We start from the raw sequence: 18,140 nt of genomic DNA, 5'->3' as shown, positions 1-18,140 counted from the left end.
CAATAAAAAATCATAAAGATTATAAAAACAAATTAAACTCACTGTTTCTTTTAATGAGGTAAACTAATGCAACTAAAGCTGTCAATACCAATAACGACAATGTTACCGGTAATACCACTCGTATGTTTGCATAAAACGGTTTGTCTCCAGAGTGAGAAACTGGTGGTGATAGCTCCGTCACCATATTCACTGTAATACATTGATGAAATTATACATACTTTCAACTACAGATTATTATACAAAAATTGCGAAATATTTCATTACTTCCTAAAGCACTATTCGTAGTGAAATTATACAAGGCTACGGCAAACCCGGCATTGTTATGAGCGGTGATTTTCAGATGATATTGTGTGCTGGGTGATAGTCCTGTTACGCTAAATACACGTTCTGTAGCTTGAACTGAATTTGAGACCATTCTCCACTGAAGAAAACAAAGCAAATATGTATTGTAGATTGAATTAAGCTAACCGCTTAAAAATTGAAAAATAATTTTAATTGCCTGTGAATATGAATGCTCTCTGTATTCAATAATAAAATAAAGTATTCCACATCCTCCATCACCCCAAGAATCGAGCCAAACTGTGACTACTGTCGCATTTACAGTTATCATTTGCGAGTGCTTTGGCTTGACGGGTACTGCAAAGAGTTTGTTCTTTATTTCTGAATTCAATTTTTTCTTAAAATATGTAAAAAACAATCAAAAACTAACCGGTTCCTTTCGTGAAAGCATTTACAATATCGCATGGAAGTCCAGTACCAATGATATTGTAAGCTGTTATGTACAATTGGTATCGTGTGCCACACCATAGTCCCGACAGAATGTGAGATGTCGTTCCAGCTTCGACTTGAAGCTCTTCCCAATCTCCCTGTTCCCGTTTATAATTAATCACATAGCCTAAAATTATTTTAGGAAACGTTTAATTTGTTCAACAGTTGTTTCTGTATTCAAAGGGAAAGCTTACTACCTAATATTGGACTACCACCATCACCCTGATCTGTCCACTGCAGATGGATCGAATCTGCATGAGAATCAATGACGAGAAGTATCGGAGGTTGAGGAGGCACTTTCACTCTGACCCTGTAGGTAATATCATCTTTTCCATTAGCGTTTTCAACATAACAGGTGTAATTGCCAGAGTCTCCACTTTGAGCAACACTGCAATTAAAAAAATATATATATTAGACTGGTATACACAGATGACCTTAATATGTGAAAGGCTAGGGTTCATTTGAAGACCATACTGAGCAGTGGCGTGCCGTCCATGGATGCTGTGGATGTTGTGCATCCCTTAAAATTTACGTCAAAAATATTTTCATACCGTTCGTTTTCTGAATTTCTTAGTTTTATTTATTTTTGATTACGTGATTATGATGGGTCTACGTGACGAGACAGAATGTTAAACGACAGAAAACGCAAATATCGGAAGGCAAAGATCGAAAATCGAAAGATCAAAAAAAATGGTGCATGTTAACGGTACAAGATCTTTCGATTTTTGATCTTTGCATTCCGATATTTGCGTTTTCTGTCGTTTAACATTCTGTCTCGTCACGGAGACCGGATTATGATATATACGATCTTTTGTCTGATCCAAAATTGACATAAACGAGCACCCCCGTTGAAAGGCCGTAGCCGTCTGCGCGACCAGTGCTTGTTTCCCATTAAGCTTGTATTACCAGGGATGCTGAAGTTATCTTCAAATCTTTTGCGCATGCGCACAAATGAGCTGTCACTCTTGCGTATGCGCATGAGTGAGACGACTCTACAGTCGTCTCGCTCGCGCGACACTTGCTCTGGAAGCAAAATCTTCTTTTGCGTATGTATGGACTTGATTCGCTTTTCATGTATGGACTTTCGCTTGATTCGTTGATTGATAAGTTATTTACTTTTAATATTTTATTGTAATTTATTACGTCCTAAATTATTATTTATTATGGCCCTAAATATAAATAGCCAAAGTAATGCAAGTGGATTTATCGCCGTTGTCAATAATAATTGCAATTGTTTAATTAAAAATGTACTAAAAAGGACATTTGCTTCTCCATATAATGAAAAAGAGATTATTGTTATGAGCCCAAAATTGAATATTCATTCAAAAACGAAAACATCAAAGACATCTTAATAAACATAAATATAAAAATGAATAAAATAAAATTTAAAAAAATAAACTGATCGTGTTTTGGACAGCATCATCTGTTTGAAAAGTCACCGCACGCCACTGATACTGAGACCTTGTATCAGTTTTGGATCTAGTTCTTTCGATAAATTTATGTTAAAATATTTTACCTGATGATTAGTGTACCATCTATAGTGATATTCTTTCTGGGACTCGGTTCTAAAATGTTCCCTTGTTGTTTCCAAATTGTAGTAGCTGATGGTATACCGACTTTGTGGCATGGAAGTGATATATTTTCCTTCCACGGGGTTATTATATCTCTGCTGAATGATGTGATACGAGCTGGCACTGAAGCAATGATTAACAATGAATGAAATTTCTTTCATACTTATACACAATCTTATGATTTTATATAATACCTGTATCACTTGGCAGTATCGTCACAACTCTAGTACTTTCACCTTCTCCAACTTTGGTCGAAGCTGTCAACCAAAATTGATGAGTGGCAGCTTCTTGAAGTCGGACCGTTTCATGAGATTCAGTATTGGGTGATAGTATTCTTTTATGAGTACCCTCCTGAAATACCAATTTGACTATAGCAAAAAATATCACAAAATTAATCAAAATTCGGTATAATACATACTTCTCTTCCATCTTCAATGATACTCATATAGAAAGTATATCCGACAAGGATTCCATTGGCATTTGAAGGTGGAAGCCAAGATACTAATATTTTATTTGTAGCACTAACAACGGCTTTGATATCGGCTGGAGCTGATGGTACTGTAAAAATAATAGTTTTACAATAACTGCCATTCATTTACACTTTAAATTGAATTAAAAATGTACCATCTTCTTCAGTGTGACAGAATACCGGATGACTCTTGATACCGTCTCCAGCCGTAGTATAAGCGGCTATACTAATGGAATAATTAGTATATCGTTTCAATCCAGCTAGATTAGTCTTGAGTTGGGCTGTTTGCTTTGTTATTAAATCTTCTTTGTCTGCAGATATGTATATTTAAATAAATACACTTGCTTGCAGTATATTTATAAATATATTAAACTGTAATATTATACTACTTACCGTACCATTCTTGAATTGGAGTGTGAGTCACCTTATAACCTTGTATGATACCGTTTCGTCCGGAGAGTGGAGGAGCTTCCCATGAGACGTGAATGTTTTGGGAACCCATTACTGAACAATGCACACTATCTGGAGGTAAATTTGGAACTGAAATTCAAAAACGATAGTTAAAATATTGAATGTCTCGGCTAATCATGTAGAAGTAGATCTATCTCCTAACAGCATATTTACCTGTGTTTTAACGGGTATTTGAACATTTTAAATGTATATGGGAATATTTTAGAGAAGGTTACGTAAAAAAACATGAATATGCGATGCGGTGCAAACGATCGACAAGCGCCAGACAGACTGAACCACAGATTAACGACACGTGTACCTTATGCGTGCGCACTGCTCGCACTTACACTAAGCGAAATCTACCCGAAGTTCCGAAATACCTACCCTGTATACGTTCTGTGCTTCTGATACTTTATTTCCGAATTTTGCCTTATTAAACTCGCCAGAAAGATCCAACTCAATTTTAATAATTACCATTTTAATAATGGCATCTGTGCACATCGAAAGGTTACTCGTCATCTGATGTGCAATCTATCATTCGTGAAGTCGAGGATTGCGTTTAAAGCTGCCATCCAGTTAATCTGTGGTTCAGTCTGTCTGGCGCTTGTCGATCGCTTGCACCAAACCCCTCTGTAAATATAAACCAGCAGTATGGCTTGGTGGTTGGGTTTATGTTTAACACCGAGAAGTTTCCGGGTTCGATCCTGAGCTAATATTTAATACTGCTGGTCAGACTTGAGTCAGACAACAAAATGAGATTTAAAAAAATGCAATAAAAAATAAAATTGCCTTATCTCAGACATGTATTCGCCATTTCATTAGCAGTGTGGCTCGGTGGTTGCGTTTAGGTTTAGCACTGTGAAGTTACCGGGTTTGATCTCGTGCTAATCTTTAATACTGCTGGTCAGACTTGGATATTTGTGACTCAAAGTCGATCGTTTCTTATCAGAGTTTGCCAATTTATCTGATTTCATTGTTGAAACGGTTCCTCTATCAAAGTGGCAAAGAATATCCTACCCGCCATGTCACAAATATCTGAATTTGATTTATGTACAGTATATAAAAATGGTTGTGGCTATTTGCAGGTACTATATCTGCGACAGGCGCAAAGCCTTCTGCGCATGCGCGTGAACTGTCACTGTCAGCTTGTTTGCTGTTAAAATTTTGTTTTAAACCTCTTAATATTGAGTCCGAAACTCGTAAAGTGACGTAGAGTAAAAAATATAATCCAAATTAGTTAATATTATTAATTGTTAGAAAATTATTATCATATACAACGTATAATACCTACATACATACAAGTACAAGCCGTGAACTAGCTAAATTATATAAATCTATTATAATAACGTGCGAAATTTATTTGCCTCGTGTATAATGAACGATTGATTAAACAAGTCTAGCATAAATTAAATGAAAGAAATTATAATCGGATTATAAGTTCACGCGCATGCGCAGAAGGCTTTGCGCCTGTAGTAGATATAGTACCTGCAAATAGCCAATAATTCGCAAATATAGTACATGCAAATAGCCTCAACCTATAAAAGTTTATGTAAAAGTCTAAATCTATAGATGTCTCTATGGATTTATTAATTAATTAATTAATTGTCAATTTCGTGTTCTTCAGCCTCTTGAAATATAGCGATATATATAATAAAAAATGCTGCAATGTTTCTAATTAATTGTTAAGGAAGGCACATTGGGGTCTAACTGTTAGGCCTTCCTGGTATATATCTATGTACAATAAAATAAAAAAATAAACTGGCAAAAAATGTGTCTGCTGGACTAATTCATATTGATCACACATGTAGTATTTAAATATCTTTTACCGTCTTCCATAGTAGTGGCCGTCACTGGATGTGAAGATGGACCAGGTCCTCGAGTGTTGTAAGCTTGAACTATGATAGAATAAGTGGTGTATCTTTCCAGGCCGACTAGAATGGTTTCACCGCCACCATGGGGACCCATTTCAACCGTTTTGAAATTATATGAAGGTTGAGGACTGGAAGACACCGAATTGGACATGTTTGAATCCACCTGAGAATACAGAATTATATAAAATTCAAGATTGTATGATTATATATGAAGAATGTTTATACATATGTAAGTTTGTATAATATTATAGGTATCGTATATGTAATTTATTTCATACCTCTTGGTATCCAACGTAATATCCGAGCAAGTTTCCATTCCACATTTCCCTTTGAGGGGGTTCCCACGTAACCACAAGCTCTGTAGAGCTTTTCGCCTCGGCTCTGATATCCAGGGGTGGACCACTCGGAGCTGAAGGAGTTTCCAATGAGTTTAGTAATGCATGTTGGAATATATTGTGATTAATTATTAACAGCGCTTATTTTGCGTATGTAACAGTTTGTAACGTTTATTTATTCTTTTAGTGTTAAAAGGAGGTGGTTAGAGAAGCTCAATTCTAAATAAGCAATGCTTTTAATTTAAATAACAACAGTTCTCTTTATTGAAATACATATGTAGTTTCATTTGGGTGCTTGCACAAAAGTCGAAGGAAGTGGATTTTATGGAGGTGTAAAATTCTTATGGATAATTTTTGAGAAGTTATAAAGGTTGTTTTTTTAGAGGTTTGTTTTTCGAATTGGCCATCACTTTTTTCAATAAGAGATTGATAGTTGATTTGTGCTCAATTTGGTTTGCCATTTCACCATGAATAGACTTACGCCAGAAAAACTTACCGTGATTTAACACCTTTGCATTATTTTATGTGGGTATATGTGAAGTAGCCAGCTAGCCGATAAACTAGAGACGATGGACGACTTGAAAGCCTTCGCCGCGTTATTGCCGATATACTCAGCTACTCGAAAATTGAACTTACAGATTGCGCTTAATTCGAACCAGCCACAGCGTTCATATGTCCGATATCATATTTGGACGCTAATGGAATAACATTATCTTCCAATAAAACCAATACCACGATTTTTATTTCATTTTAAAGTTTTACACCTCTAAAAATATACCCTTTACAAGCAAAGATTTGATATAATTCTAATCTAAATAATAATTTACTATAGTTATTTTTTCTGTACGAATACACAGAAGTATGGGAAAGGAGATTTGGTAGAGGTTAAGTCATTTAATGGTTTATTTCAGAGCTGGTCACAAAACTATAGGTATATATAGATCGTTCCATTTACGAAGGCAATAATCGATACATAATTTAAATGTGAATATCTTTTACATGGAGTGGGGGTGGGCCATCGTGAATGAAACCACCCCTAAGACGAATATAAATAGTAGCATATTTTTTTCCCTTATAAAAATCGTGATAAATATTTTTATAATATAAAACTTTTCTTGGGTCTACAACTGCTTCCCATTATATTTTGGAGATAAAATAATGCTTGATTTATGTACAATACTTTCAAATTATATATGATGATCGATTTGAATTTGATCTTGAATCTAATTTTATAAAAACACTCAAAACTATAGAGAAAATCGAATATATTATTTTGATTTCAGTTGGGATTTGAACCCACGACCTTTAAATCAATCAAACCTGTGTATGTATGTATGTATATGAAAATTAATATTCAATATCGTTGAACATACCTTCCTCCAGGGTCGTGACCTGTATGACCTGACTCGGCTCGCTCATCCCCAATCTGTTCTCAGCAATTATTCTCAAATGATAGGACTTGGCCGGTCTGAGGTTCTGGACTGTGGCCGAGGTCACTCCGCCAGGAACGACAACTTTTTGCGGTTGGGCACTCCAAGCGTCTGTAAGTTGAGAACCATATCGGTTAGAACTTTCCACTTCACCCTAATCGTCAAACGGAAAAGCGGGAAAATTACCTGAACCAGCCTTGTACTGAACCATGTACGTCGTAATGGGACTGTTACCAGCGTACGGTTGACTCCACGACAGTTGAATAGATCTCGATTGTTGATCGTTGATTCTTATGTTTTTTGGCATTTCAGGGACCTGCAGATAAAGCATCATATGAATGAACGGATTCCACGATCTACAACTACCCAGGACCAACCAATCAATACCTCTTGCACAATAAGTTGTATCGTCATTTCATCTTGGCCGAATGCGTTACTAGCAAAGCAAGTGAGTGTTCCAGTATCTTGGCGATAAGTATGCAAGATACCCAGCTCGGACACCATTCCATCGTCCAATAGCTGCTCCCTTATTGAGTACCTGGTGTTTGAAAATGTTGGTAAATATATGATGTAGATTTGGTTTTATAGAGATTTTATTTAGTGTACCTTTGATCCATTTGATGTGCTATGGTGTGTTGACTTTGCGTCCTCCAGGTAATCTCTATGGGATTGTCTCCTAGCGCTGTGCATTGGAGATGAGCTTGCTCTCCGCCGACCACCTGCACTTGTTTGCTTTTCGATGGAAAATATGCTGGAGCTGTAAAAAAGATGTTTCACAACTGAAAAAATGACACAGCTCGAGATCGTCGTATGCAGTTTATTTATTAATGCAGGCATACACCCATTTATTTATTTATTTTTTACACGACATCAATGATCAAATATTGTAAGTAGTATACAAGGCTAACTACAAACTTCTATGGACAAATTGGCAGCATTGCATAAATCAGCAAATTCGAGATTTTGTAAACTCGAATTTCGTGAGAAATAAGACAGAGTTGCCAATTTGTTGGAACTGGTTTAATGAAATCAGATAAATTGGCAAACTCTGACAGGAAACAATCGACCTTGGAGTTTTATTTCCAAGGTCTGTCAGCAGCATAAAGTCAGGGGTTGAACCCGTAATCACACAATTTAAAATATTACACGCTAATAACTGGAGCGCTGCAACGCTGAAACATTGCACAAAACCAAATGAGACTCTCGGGAAGGCACTCAATCGTTCCCCCTCTATCCCGCCCCTCATTGACAATTGAAATCAAAAGCTGAATTCGTTTTGTGTGTTTGTGGTTTTACTTTTGTAGTGCATAGTACTATCAAATTTAAGTTTAAGTTTGGACCATTTTGGCATTACAGGAGTCTCTAATGCGCCACAATGTTCAAAAAAATACAGAGAGATATATACATATGTATACATACATATATACACAGACAAAAATACATTTATAAATACTAATAAAAAACAAAAGCATTATAATAACAGGAGATATAGTAAAAATATCAAATAATACAATACAAAGTAGGGATTGTCTTGCATCTACAGCCGGCACCAATATATGTATAATAACCAGCCGCAAATACAAAACATCCATGCGAGGCCCAAAATGAGGAGAGAAGATCAAAACTCTACTCATACAACACATTCAATTATGATAATAATGATGAGCGCAGGCTACCAGACAAATATGCTAAAATAATTTCCGATAACCTACGTTCACTGGCATGGAAAATATCACGTTTAAGCTCAGCAATATACATATATGTATATATACCTATATAATACTGTGTAGTTATACGGGTAAGTATGTGTAACCTTTGTAATTGATGAGCGATATTCGTTGGGCGTGTGATCCCGCATTAATACGCATTACGGCCTTTTAGCTGGGGTTCAGAGCGTGAGCCAAATGCCAAAATTCCCCTTTTGGCGATGACCACAAGGAGACTGGTCTCGTTTAGCGGCCGATAAATTCACCACTTTGCTCGATAGAATCTCGACCCGTCTTATTATCAGGATTTCAGGACGAAAAAAGGAAAAAAAAAACAACGAGGAGGACAGCAATAGTGCGTGCTGGGACTTCGCTCGTGCGAGACAACTATACGGAAGAAATGGGTCGACTTGAATAATCGATGAAGATTTTATTCGGATCTTTTGGGTCTCGACTTGAATCTTTTACTTTTACTGTTATTCACAATTGGAATTCAAATTAAAATCACAACGTATCTGATTCTGAATTTGTCTTTTTAAAATACTGTACTAATTATCAGGAGACATAGGCGATATAGTGAAATATGACTCATTAAGCGGTTTAAAACATTGCTTATTTGGCGGAGCGCCGCAACGGTCTACATCGTTTGACGCGTTACATGTTTGTTCAAGATAACAACTCAACCATTCTTCAAATCAAGCATGCCAACCTAATCAATTATCTAGAAAACTAAATCTTACAATATATACTTAAAAACATATAGTAAAACTATACTTGGAGAAGTTTCAAGTTTTTCATATGGATATGCACATTTTTTTTTAATACTTACAAATTAGATTACAAGTGCACGGATGCGTGCACCTGTTAACTAGAATACATATTTTTGGGTTTTCTCACTAAGTGGAGCCAAACCATTATATTATGTATATATTAACATATACATACATATGTATGTATATATAAAAGACTATGTGTAAAGACTAAGAATGGTATTCGAATATGAATCAATGTTGAAATATATTACAACTGAAAATACACTTCAACTGTAATACCCTGTAATACTGAAAATACCCACAATGACAATGCGCATGCGCGATCCATCAACAAACAGCTCTTTAGATGATATTTAATATTTATAAAGTGTACGAATGCGTGCACCAGGCCACTGCTAAAGTATTAAGTGCTAGTGAATCAATTTACAGTATATATTTTTGTAATGTTTCAGTCCTACGGATTTGATTCCAAGAAACAGTCCTATTATGTCCACATGGACAAAGTAAGGGAATTCGGAAAAAAAAATCATAATCCTACATATTTATTTTATTTTTAAATATATATATACCAGGAAGGCTTGACAGGAAGACTCCAATGCGCCTTCCTAGACAATTAATTACAAACAAAGCAGCATTTTTATTCCATAAATCACTGTATTTCGAGAGGCAGAAGAACACGAAATTACCGATTAATTAATTAATTAATCCATTGGAACATCTATGCAGTTAGATTTATAAATATTTTTTTACAAATTGTACATATGTACATACATTAAATACAGAAAATCTGTGACAGCAGGTAGGATGATTTTTTTGCATATTTTGAGGAACCGTTTTAACAATGATCAGACAAAATTGGCAAACTCTGATAAGAAACGATTGACTTGGAGTCACAAATACCCAAGTCTAACCCGGGATCGAACCCAATAATCTCTTGGTGCTAAACATAAAGGCAACCACTGAGCTGGCTATATGTACGTAGCGTTGGCACATGTGATTTATTGTACGTTGGTGCAGCATGCATTTTCGCTTGCATGCTACACCCGTGCAGGCTTGACCATACCAGGTTGGATCCTTTTTGCAAAAATCATCCAATAGGAAGTACTGGATGTGGGTCACGAAGGCTTTTGTTCAATAGTCGGCAATTACAGCTTAACTTTAACGACGATAAAGTTCAATAGGAATCGCGGACTGGGAAAATCTAAACGAGAAGTATTTTTACACGGACAATGGCCGACCAATGTACGTGGACTATTTTGGCACAATGAAACTCGCTCACGTATCGTGATTGGCCCATAGTCGGATTTATGCGCGGCCACGGGTGCTCCCGGTCGTTATGCGCTTTATTTATACAAAAGCGCGGCAATAAAAGGGTTGTTGCGGTTCGCGAGGTAGGTGGGAAGGGAGGGTGGTGGGGGGGGGGGGGGGGAGGTGGTGCGAATCTCGCGTCTGGTTTTACCGCTGTCTCCGGGTAAAAATTACCCCTAAAAATGTATGGAGATAACCATGTTTTAGTGTCTGCAAGAGCACCTGGGGACTCGACCTCGCACCGGCAAAAACCAGTTAAAACGCCAATTTATTCGCAGAGTTTCCGCGTAATAATCGCGGCGCGTATGAAACAGATGCTGTTTTTACGAAAAATTCCCCTTTAAAGTACAATTATATTATTAATTGATATTGTCGCGTTTGTTTATTGATCGTCCACCGCTGGCCCATCTGCGGAATGGTGCTGTTTAATTGGTGTCGTAACTTTTGAGGACGAATCCCACTTCTGACACTATTTTTGCATTGATATTGATGTTGTTTAATTTGATGCTGATGTTGACTGATCAATTGAGGTTTTTTATTCGCTATTATAGCTGCCACCAGTTTGCTGTTCATGGAAATGATTACATATAACCAGTAGCGTGGACTAGTGGTTAGTATATTATGATTTGGAGCGGAGTGGTCACCAAGTTTCAAGCGGAGTGGTCACCGTTGGATTTCCACTAGTAGCTGTTGGCCAGACCGTGGTTTGTGACTCCAGGTCAATCGTTTCCTTTCAGAGTTTGCCAATTTTTCTGATTGTCATTGAAACGGTTCCTGTAAGTTGGCATTTTTTTTATTTTTTTCCAAGCAAATTGAGATCGTAAGGGCTCAAATACACGGTAAGTAATTTTGTGTCAGTATAAATCTCCAAAGACTCTGTTCACTTTGAAAGTGCACTCAATTTAAATATCATATGGCCATGAACGTACACTATAGTCAATGTACATATGCACATAGCAAGTATCCTTGTGGGACTCCCAAAAGTACAAACCACCATTGTTTCTCCTCTTCGCTTGTATTTCAAACAACGATGATATTCGTAATACTGAATAGTCAAAATAACAATACGGATGTTCCAAAACCATGAAGCGGACGAGCATGCGTGTACTCAACATCATTATATCACCTATCCTATTAATAATCATACATATGTACATATATACAACATCAGTCGATTATAGAATGCGATATTGGATAGAATTAGGCTAGAGGTTTGCATCCAAACGTGGACATATTGATTTTTTCCACCGGGCTAATAAAGTTAGAAGTGACACGTTTTCGATTTTACTACCTGTGTCTAGATATGTATATATGTATGTATGTAGAGGCATATCTAGACATCACTCACTAGTGAAGTAGTAGTGGAAACAAACTTTGTTTTGACTTCTTTATTCGATTGGCGCCGACACCTCGAGCAAAAGTTACAGTATCAATCTTCCCTTTATGGTGGATCTTATTGGTCTGGTCCTCATCTGTCAGCCGTAAGGAAGATTGATGGTGGATCGTGGGGTGGGTTCTTCCACCGGCTGGGGAACGGGAAAGCACGATTCAATCAATGCAAAAAAGATCGACTGCGACGTGAAAGTCGATCTTCGCTGAAAGAAAATTTGAAAGAGAGTTCGAAAATGGAAGGAGCATTCTCGAAAGCGGTATCGGATTGAAACGCCTTACGTCAACTAGGTATGGTACGTAGGAGTATGGTCAAAAAATCCAGTGAATAAACGATATACATAATTGATTATGTCAACCCTACTATTTTTCATTATTATCTGTATTTTTTTCAAATTTCTAGTATAAATAAGTGAATACATACAGAGTGATGATCATATCATTTTTATTACAAGGCTTTTATATATTTAACTTCGCTTTATAGTTCAGGCAATATTCCTATATTCTTCCGATCGGTTTGAAACATTGCCATTTTGTGCGGTTTGGTCGCCGATAGAAATTTAAATCGCTTCCGCCAGTACGATGGTGAAAATAATCGTAATAAACACGTTTAAAATGCAAAAAATTTGAAGCCGATGACACCTTAGCTAACCAGTGACGTTATATGTTTAGCTGTTCGCCACCCACTCCTATTGTCAGATTTTAATTGTTTAAACGCCTATAACTTTATCTTTTTCACACTATATCTTATAAAATTTGCAATATATACTCTCATTATCTTTCATATATATATTTTTACTTCACTAAAAGGTTATTAATAGATTGGTACTGCTGGAAGGGAGAGTCGTGGAGTGGTCGTGGTACAGACAATTACCTCCTGATCGATCGCCAATTTGTATTCAGTAGAAACGGAACAGTAGTTATGAAATATATTGAGAAATTGCAAGCCATGGTTAACATAAGAACCATTCGAGTACTTATTTCGTTCATTTATCATCTATTATCAACCAGCAGCGTGGACTAGTGGTTAGCATATAACGATCGTTTCGTATCAGAGTTTGCCAATTTTTATGATTGTCATTGAAACGGTCCCTGTAAATTGGCATTTAATTTCCAATCTCACTTGCAAATTTTAAGTTATTCAGCGTCTTGAGGTTCACCAATTTATATAATAAAATTCTGCAAAAAAATCTCCATAGATGTCAATGTGGATGATGTTTGGATCTGTATAAGTACATTCATTGCTTTAGAGCGATCTGTAAAGGCGAGTGTACATGTTCGATTGAAATAAAAATAATAAAAATTAGTCAGCAACACAGCTCAGTGGTTGCGTTAATGCTAACCACCAATAGGTTCCGAGTTCAAACCCTAGTCAGACCTCATTTGAGAAGAATTTATTCTGATTATTTCAGAAGGGCTACTGGCCAATGAATTAATAATAATTTTAATAATAATAACATATATAAAAACGGACGCGGTGTATGTGCGTATGTTTGTGGCGGATGCATGGACAAGTATGGGGATTTAAAATGGGCTGCGAATAAACGTACAACATACACACATCCACAAAGACACACACACGTTTATTAATCATTTCGAACAGTGCATGCAAGCACTCAACTTTTTCTATTAATACGTGTGCGCGTGCACATATAAATTACCTTACATTATATGTATTTATATATAACATATAACTTTATTTTAATTCGTGTATCTTTATTTTAATTCGAAATCAACGGGCACAACACTAGTCTATGAATAGTGATAGGAATTAATAATCTCCATAATTGTATTAAAGAATTACGCTCGATATCGAATATGCAGTAAAAAATCAATTTTGATGATCTTTTAAGCTAAGGAAGATAGACTAAGTATTTACATATATCTAAGACCAGTTTCCGGAAACTGTACGACCGTTGGAGTTACATTTTAGCCAATCAAAGACACTACTAACTTGATATATTTGTAAATGTTCAAATTCACCGTATTTTTTTACTACACCTCGTACATATAGCGACAAATTTCAAAAGCATACGTCTCATTACTCATTCCTGAGCATATTTACACGCGGGGTAATATCACATAATGCGATGATGAGCTGACACCCCATTCGCAAAGATTATTTGCAAAGCGGCACTCTGAATCTGCTCTGGGCTTTGGGACATTGAATCAAGCATATTTCCGGTTTTATTATGCGTCGAATGAACGAAGTCTCTAAAAGATACGTACAATATAAAGCTCTTAAAGAGAACTGAACCTGAAACTGCAGAGTGATTCGATTCAATACGCTGGAGAAACAATGGAATTGACATTGTATAAATAAATTGCTAGAAAATTCTATCAGTTCTCGCTCGCAGACTTTATAATGCGAATATAGTTCATAAAAATGGTAAATCGCTTCTTCTGGAGCTGGAATTCATTCAAATTTTGCCCTCTTTTCTAGTCGTTCCATAAATCTTCTCTCCCTTGTAAAAATTGGCACTGGTGTCTCCCGCTAGCTGTGATGATAAATGTTCATAGTGTGCAAAATTAGTTAATAATTCTCCATAATCGTGTTAATGTATCACTTATGTACGCTAGACTGAGAATGTTGGAGGCACTTATAAAGATTAAGTATGCGTTTGGACGTTGGCAGTTGATAAGAACCGCAAATGAGACCTCTGGATAATGGAGGTCTTAAGTGGTGTCATTTAAATGTATAGTTTGCTTCTAATTGGACAAAATTAGTTTGAAATATTTATTATACCAATAAAGTACATGGAGGGATTTTAAAAGCCTCAAAATTATTCAGTAGAACTTGTCCAAAACATTTTCAAAACAAACTATTTTCAACTATTAAAAAAAATCTCAATTATCACTTGTTGTAGTTTGATTGGATCGATTATGATTAGTTTTGACTGATTAACGAGAATACAAAGTCGTTGTTTTGTCAGAAACTCTCGAAAACTAATTTCGGGCCCTATGACTAACTAAAAAAACAAAATCTTATAGATTTTTTTTAATATGCGAAAATCTATCAGAACTATTGGCAAAATACATACATATGTTGGTTGCTATTTTTTTTAAATTATTGAATAAGAAAGTATGATATAATAGATACGACTTCATATGGACACAAGGAATGCGTGGATCGAAAAATTATAAATATTTAGCATTTAACCCGGCATCTGAACCCGGCATGCGTTGCAATGCCAGAATAAGGCATGCAATTCTCGTTCCCGTTTCAAGTGATGGTTGAAGCTCTACTAACGTCTCTTCAAAGCCGGAATTATCTTCAAACCAACTGGTATCGTGGTTACCAACAAACACATTTCCTTGACTACACAACTTCATACTTTAGCGTCGGTAAAATCGTACAAAAAATACTGAAAGCTCCATCGTAATCGATTGAGTGGCTTAGGAGCCTATACGAGACAGACAAATAGACAATAAATTATATATATATATATATATATATATATATATATATATATATATATATATATATATATATATATATATATATATATATATATATATATATACACTTTCGGTATCGTCCATCAAGCAGGAAATCGAAAACACCATTAGGTTAGTCGAAAATATCAATATCAATATCGGTTAGTCGAAAATCCCGATACGGGGCTCCTCGAGTAGTTCGGGCCCTGCATATAAAAAAATTAAACCATATGTGTAACCTAGGGAAACCTATTGCTACCGTGTTAATATAATAACCAGTAGCGTGGTCTAGTGATGAATGTTGAATTATCTCGTACTTGATGTTATGAGTTCGATTCCCGCTAAGTCTCGCTATTGGCTAGACCTTGGTTTGTCAAGGTCGATCATTTCTTATCAGAATTTGCCAATTTTTCTGATTTTCATTGAAATGATTCCTGTAAAATTGGCGTTTCCTTCCCAATTTTCTGTTGCGAACCTTTAGTTATTGTTATATCTTAGATTTCGCCATATTGCTCACCATAGATGTCTCTGTGGTTGTTTATCGAATATAAAAAAATTCGTATTGTTACATGAAAGTTATTCATCGTTATTTATCGTATTAATACGATGTTTGTAATATCTGACCATAGATGTCAGATATTGTTTAGATTTACATGTATGTATGTAATAATTATGTAAACCAGGAAGGCGCATTTGGGGTTTACTTGTTAAGCCTTCCAGGTATATTTGTATATATGTATGTAAAAATATGTATGTAAAAAATAAAAAATAAAATATAATAAATAAATAAAATAAAATCGTTTAGATTATAAATTCCATGACATCCCCAGAATTCTTTTATGACAGCTACTACAAAGTTTTTAAAAATCCTCAAAGAGCAATAAAAAAAACAGTCTTTAAAAAGTCTAGAACAAAAATAATAATAGGGAAAATTGCACACATTTCAGACGAATTGAACAAGTCGCGTCGAAATTTCTGGAACTTTCCACGCACCAATACACTCCAGAGACGTCGATGCTCAAAGTGATTCTTCGGCGAGGGTCCTCGACTGGCATAATTCAAAATAATTAGTCCTTTGTCAATATTCTCCTCGAGATATCAACGACTTTTTACAAGCCCTCGAGGGAGAGGCACGCTCGACTCGCGCCCCTTTCGTGCAAATTAACAGTACTGGCGAGGGACGAAGGTGGAAATTTCTCCTTATTTCGTATTTTAAGACTCCATTGTGACAGGGAAGATTCTTCCGCACCGACCCCTCTCACCCCAGCACTTCAAATAAACACTGAATTAGCATTTTAATTCGGAGCTTTGTGTTACGGGGTCCTGGTCTCACCCCCTCGAGGCTACCAACTTCGCCCTAGACTTCGTCAGCGTTTTATTCTTTAATTACTAATTCATATCCTGGGAACGGAAGGGAGCAAAACTTGTCTATGTATTCTAATCGGTGCCGTCTAATTGTTGTACTTGTCTTAAGTCTCAATTGATGTTTACGGGAGAAGTTGATGATATGACTTTCAATAGTAGAAAAGGTAAATTAATGTTGAATCGAATATCTTTCTATGTATGTACATATGTAGATCGTGAATCACTCTAGCTGAACCCGTTTTAATAAGATTTTACTAAAAAAATCAAAAATTGAAAGATTTTATGATAAATATATAAATATGTACCTAATGTATATGTGTACAATTAACGTTTAGTCATTACATACATATGTATAATATATAAAACAGGCAAAAAATGCCTATAGCTGAACCGATGTGGCGTGAAACTTACGGGAACTGAGCATGTTGTCGCATTCATGTAATGTGTTGTAACATCTTAAGAATGAAAAATAATTTCTTCATTTTTTTTTAAATTACTTATTACACTGTTCGACACGAAAAATGGTTCAGAGACGAGATATGTCTTTTCTTATAGATATATACCCAGTAAACATGGATCTGGTAATAAAAAATGTTGATTGGCTCGAGATTCGGAGATATATGTATGTACATACATATGTATTTTTTAAATCACGCAATTTTTATATATATTGGTGTTATTCGGTCGACGTCTCTGAACCATTTTGAAATCTGTCATTTTCCTGTTCAAAATGAATATCGGAATCTATAGTCGGGTATTTTATCTTTCATTTGTAGTAATTTTTAGCTTTCAAATCTCTCTAAGTAGTCGTCCAGTTCAAATCAAAAGTCAAAGGTACGTATTTTCACTTGGGATTTTTTTCCCATTGTTTATACTATTTTATATTGAGTATTTTCTATTGAAACATATTTATTGGGATAGTGTTCTGGCCACACTATTTTTTTTTTCGTTTAAAAGGGTTAATTGGAAGTGTGCTGAATTTTAAATCGGTAAAATTTCGAGCTAAAAACTCGTACCAGTGGAGCACGGTTTTACATTTACATTTACACAAATCTGAATTGAATTAATAGGGATATTTCGATTCAATCAACATTTTTTTGTTACCAGGTTCGTGTTCACTGGGTATAGATTTATAAGAAAAGTCATATCTCGTCTCTGAATCAAATAAAAGTCGTCATTTGTCGAACAGTGTTATTTAACTATGCATATAATATTATTACAATATAATTCAATGAAAGCTCTTTAATAATATTGCTGTAAGTTTTGC

The 18,140-nt window shown here is 35.7% G+C and overlaps 1 protein-coding gene across 1 annotated transcript in view; it reads right to left on the bottom strand.

The window, feature by feature from the left end:
• Positions 1–18,140, bottom strand: part of Dscam4 (Down syndrome cell adhesion molecule 4) — a 202,950-nt gene that overhangs the window by 5,852 nt on the left and 178,958 nt on the right. Inside the window, exons 15-30 of the mRNA XM_077438728.1 lie at positions 7,501–7,651; positions 7,282–7,432; positions 7,081–7,210; positions 6,838–7,005; positions 5,408–5,538; positions 5,085–5,292; positions 3,202–3,348; positions 2,964–3,119; positions 2,758–2,897; positions 2,534–2,690; positions 2,285–2,462; positions 966–1,156; positions 710–895; positions 500–636; positions 265–421; positions 43–189 (exon numbers count right to left, since the gene is read on the bottom strand). Coding sequence (XP_077294854.1) covers positions 43–189; positions 265–421; positions 500–636; positions 710–895; positions 966–1,156; positions 2,285–2,462; positions 2,534–2,690; positions 2,758–2,897; positions 2,964–3,119; positions 3,202–3,348; positions 5,085–5,292; positions 5,408–5,538; positions 6,838–7,005; positions 7,081–7,210; positions 7,282–7,432; positions 7,501–7,651 — 2,535 coding nt within the window. The remainder of the gene's footprint in view (positions 1–42; positions 190–264; positions 422–499; positions 637–709; positions 896–965; positions 1,157–2,284; positions 2,463–2,533; positions 2,691–2,757; positions 2,898–2,963; positions 3,120–3,201; positions 3,349–5,084; positions 5,293–5,407; positions 5,539–6,837; positions 7,006–7,080; positions 7,211–7,281; positions 7,433–7,500; positions 7,652–18,140) is intronic.

This window comes from Arctopsyche grandis, chromosome 9 (assembly GCF_051622035.1).
Source record: "Arctopsyche grandis isolate Sample6627 chromosome 9, ASM5162203v2, whole genome shotgun sequence".
Classification (NCBI taxonomy): Eukaryota; Metazoa; Arthropoda; class Insecta; order Trichoptera; family Hydropsychidae; genus Arctopsyche; species Arctopsyche grandis.
This window is presented reverse-complemented; position numbering and strand designations above follow the sequence as displayed.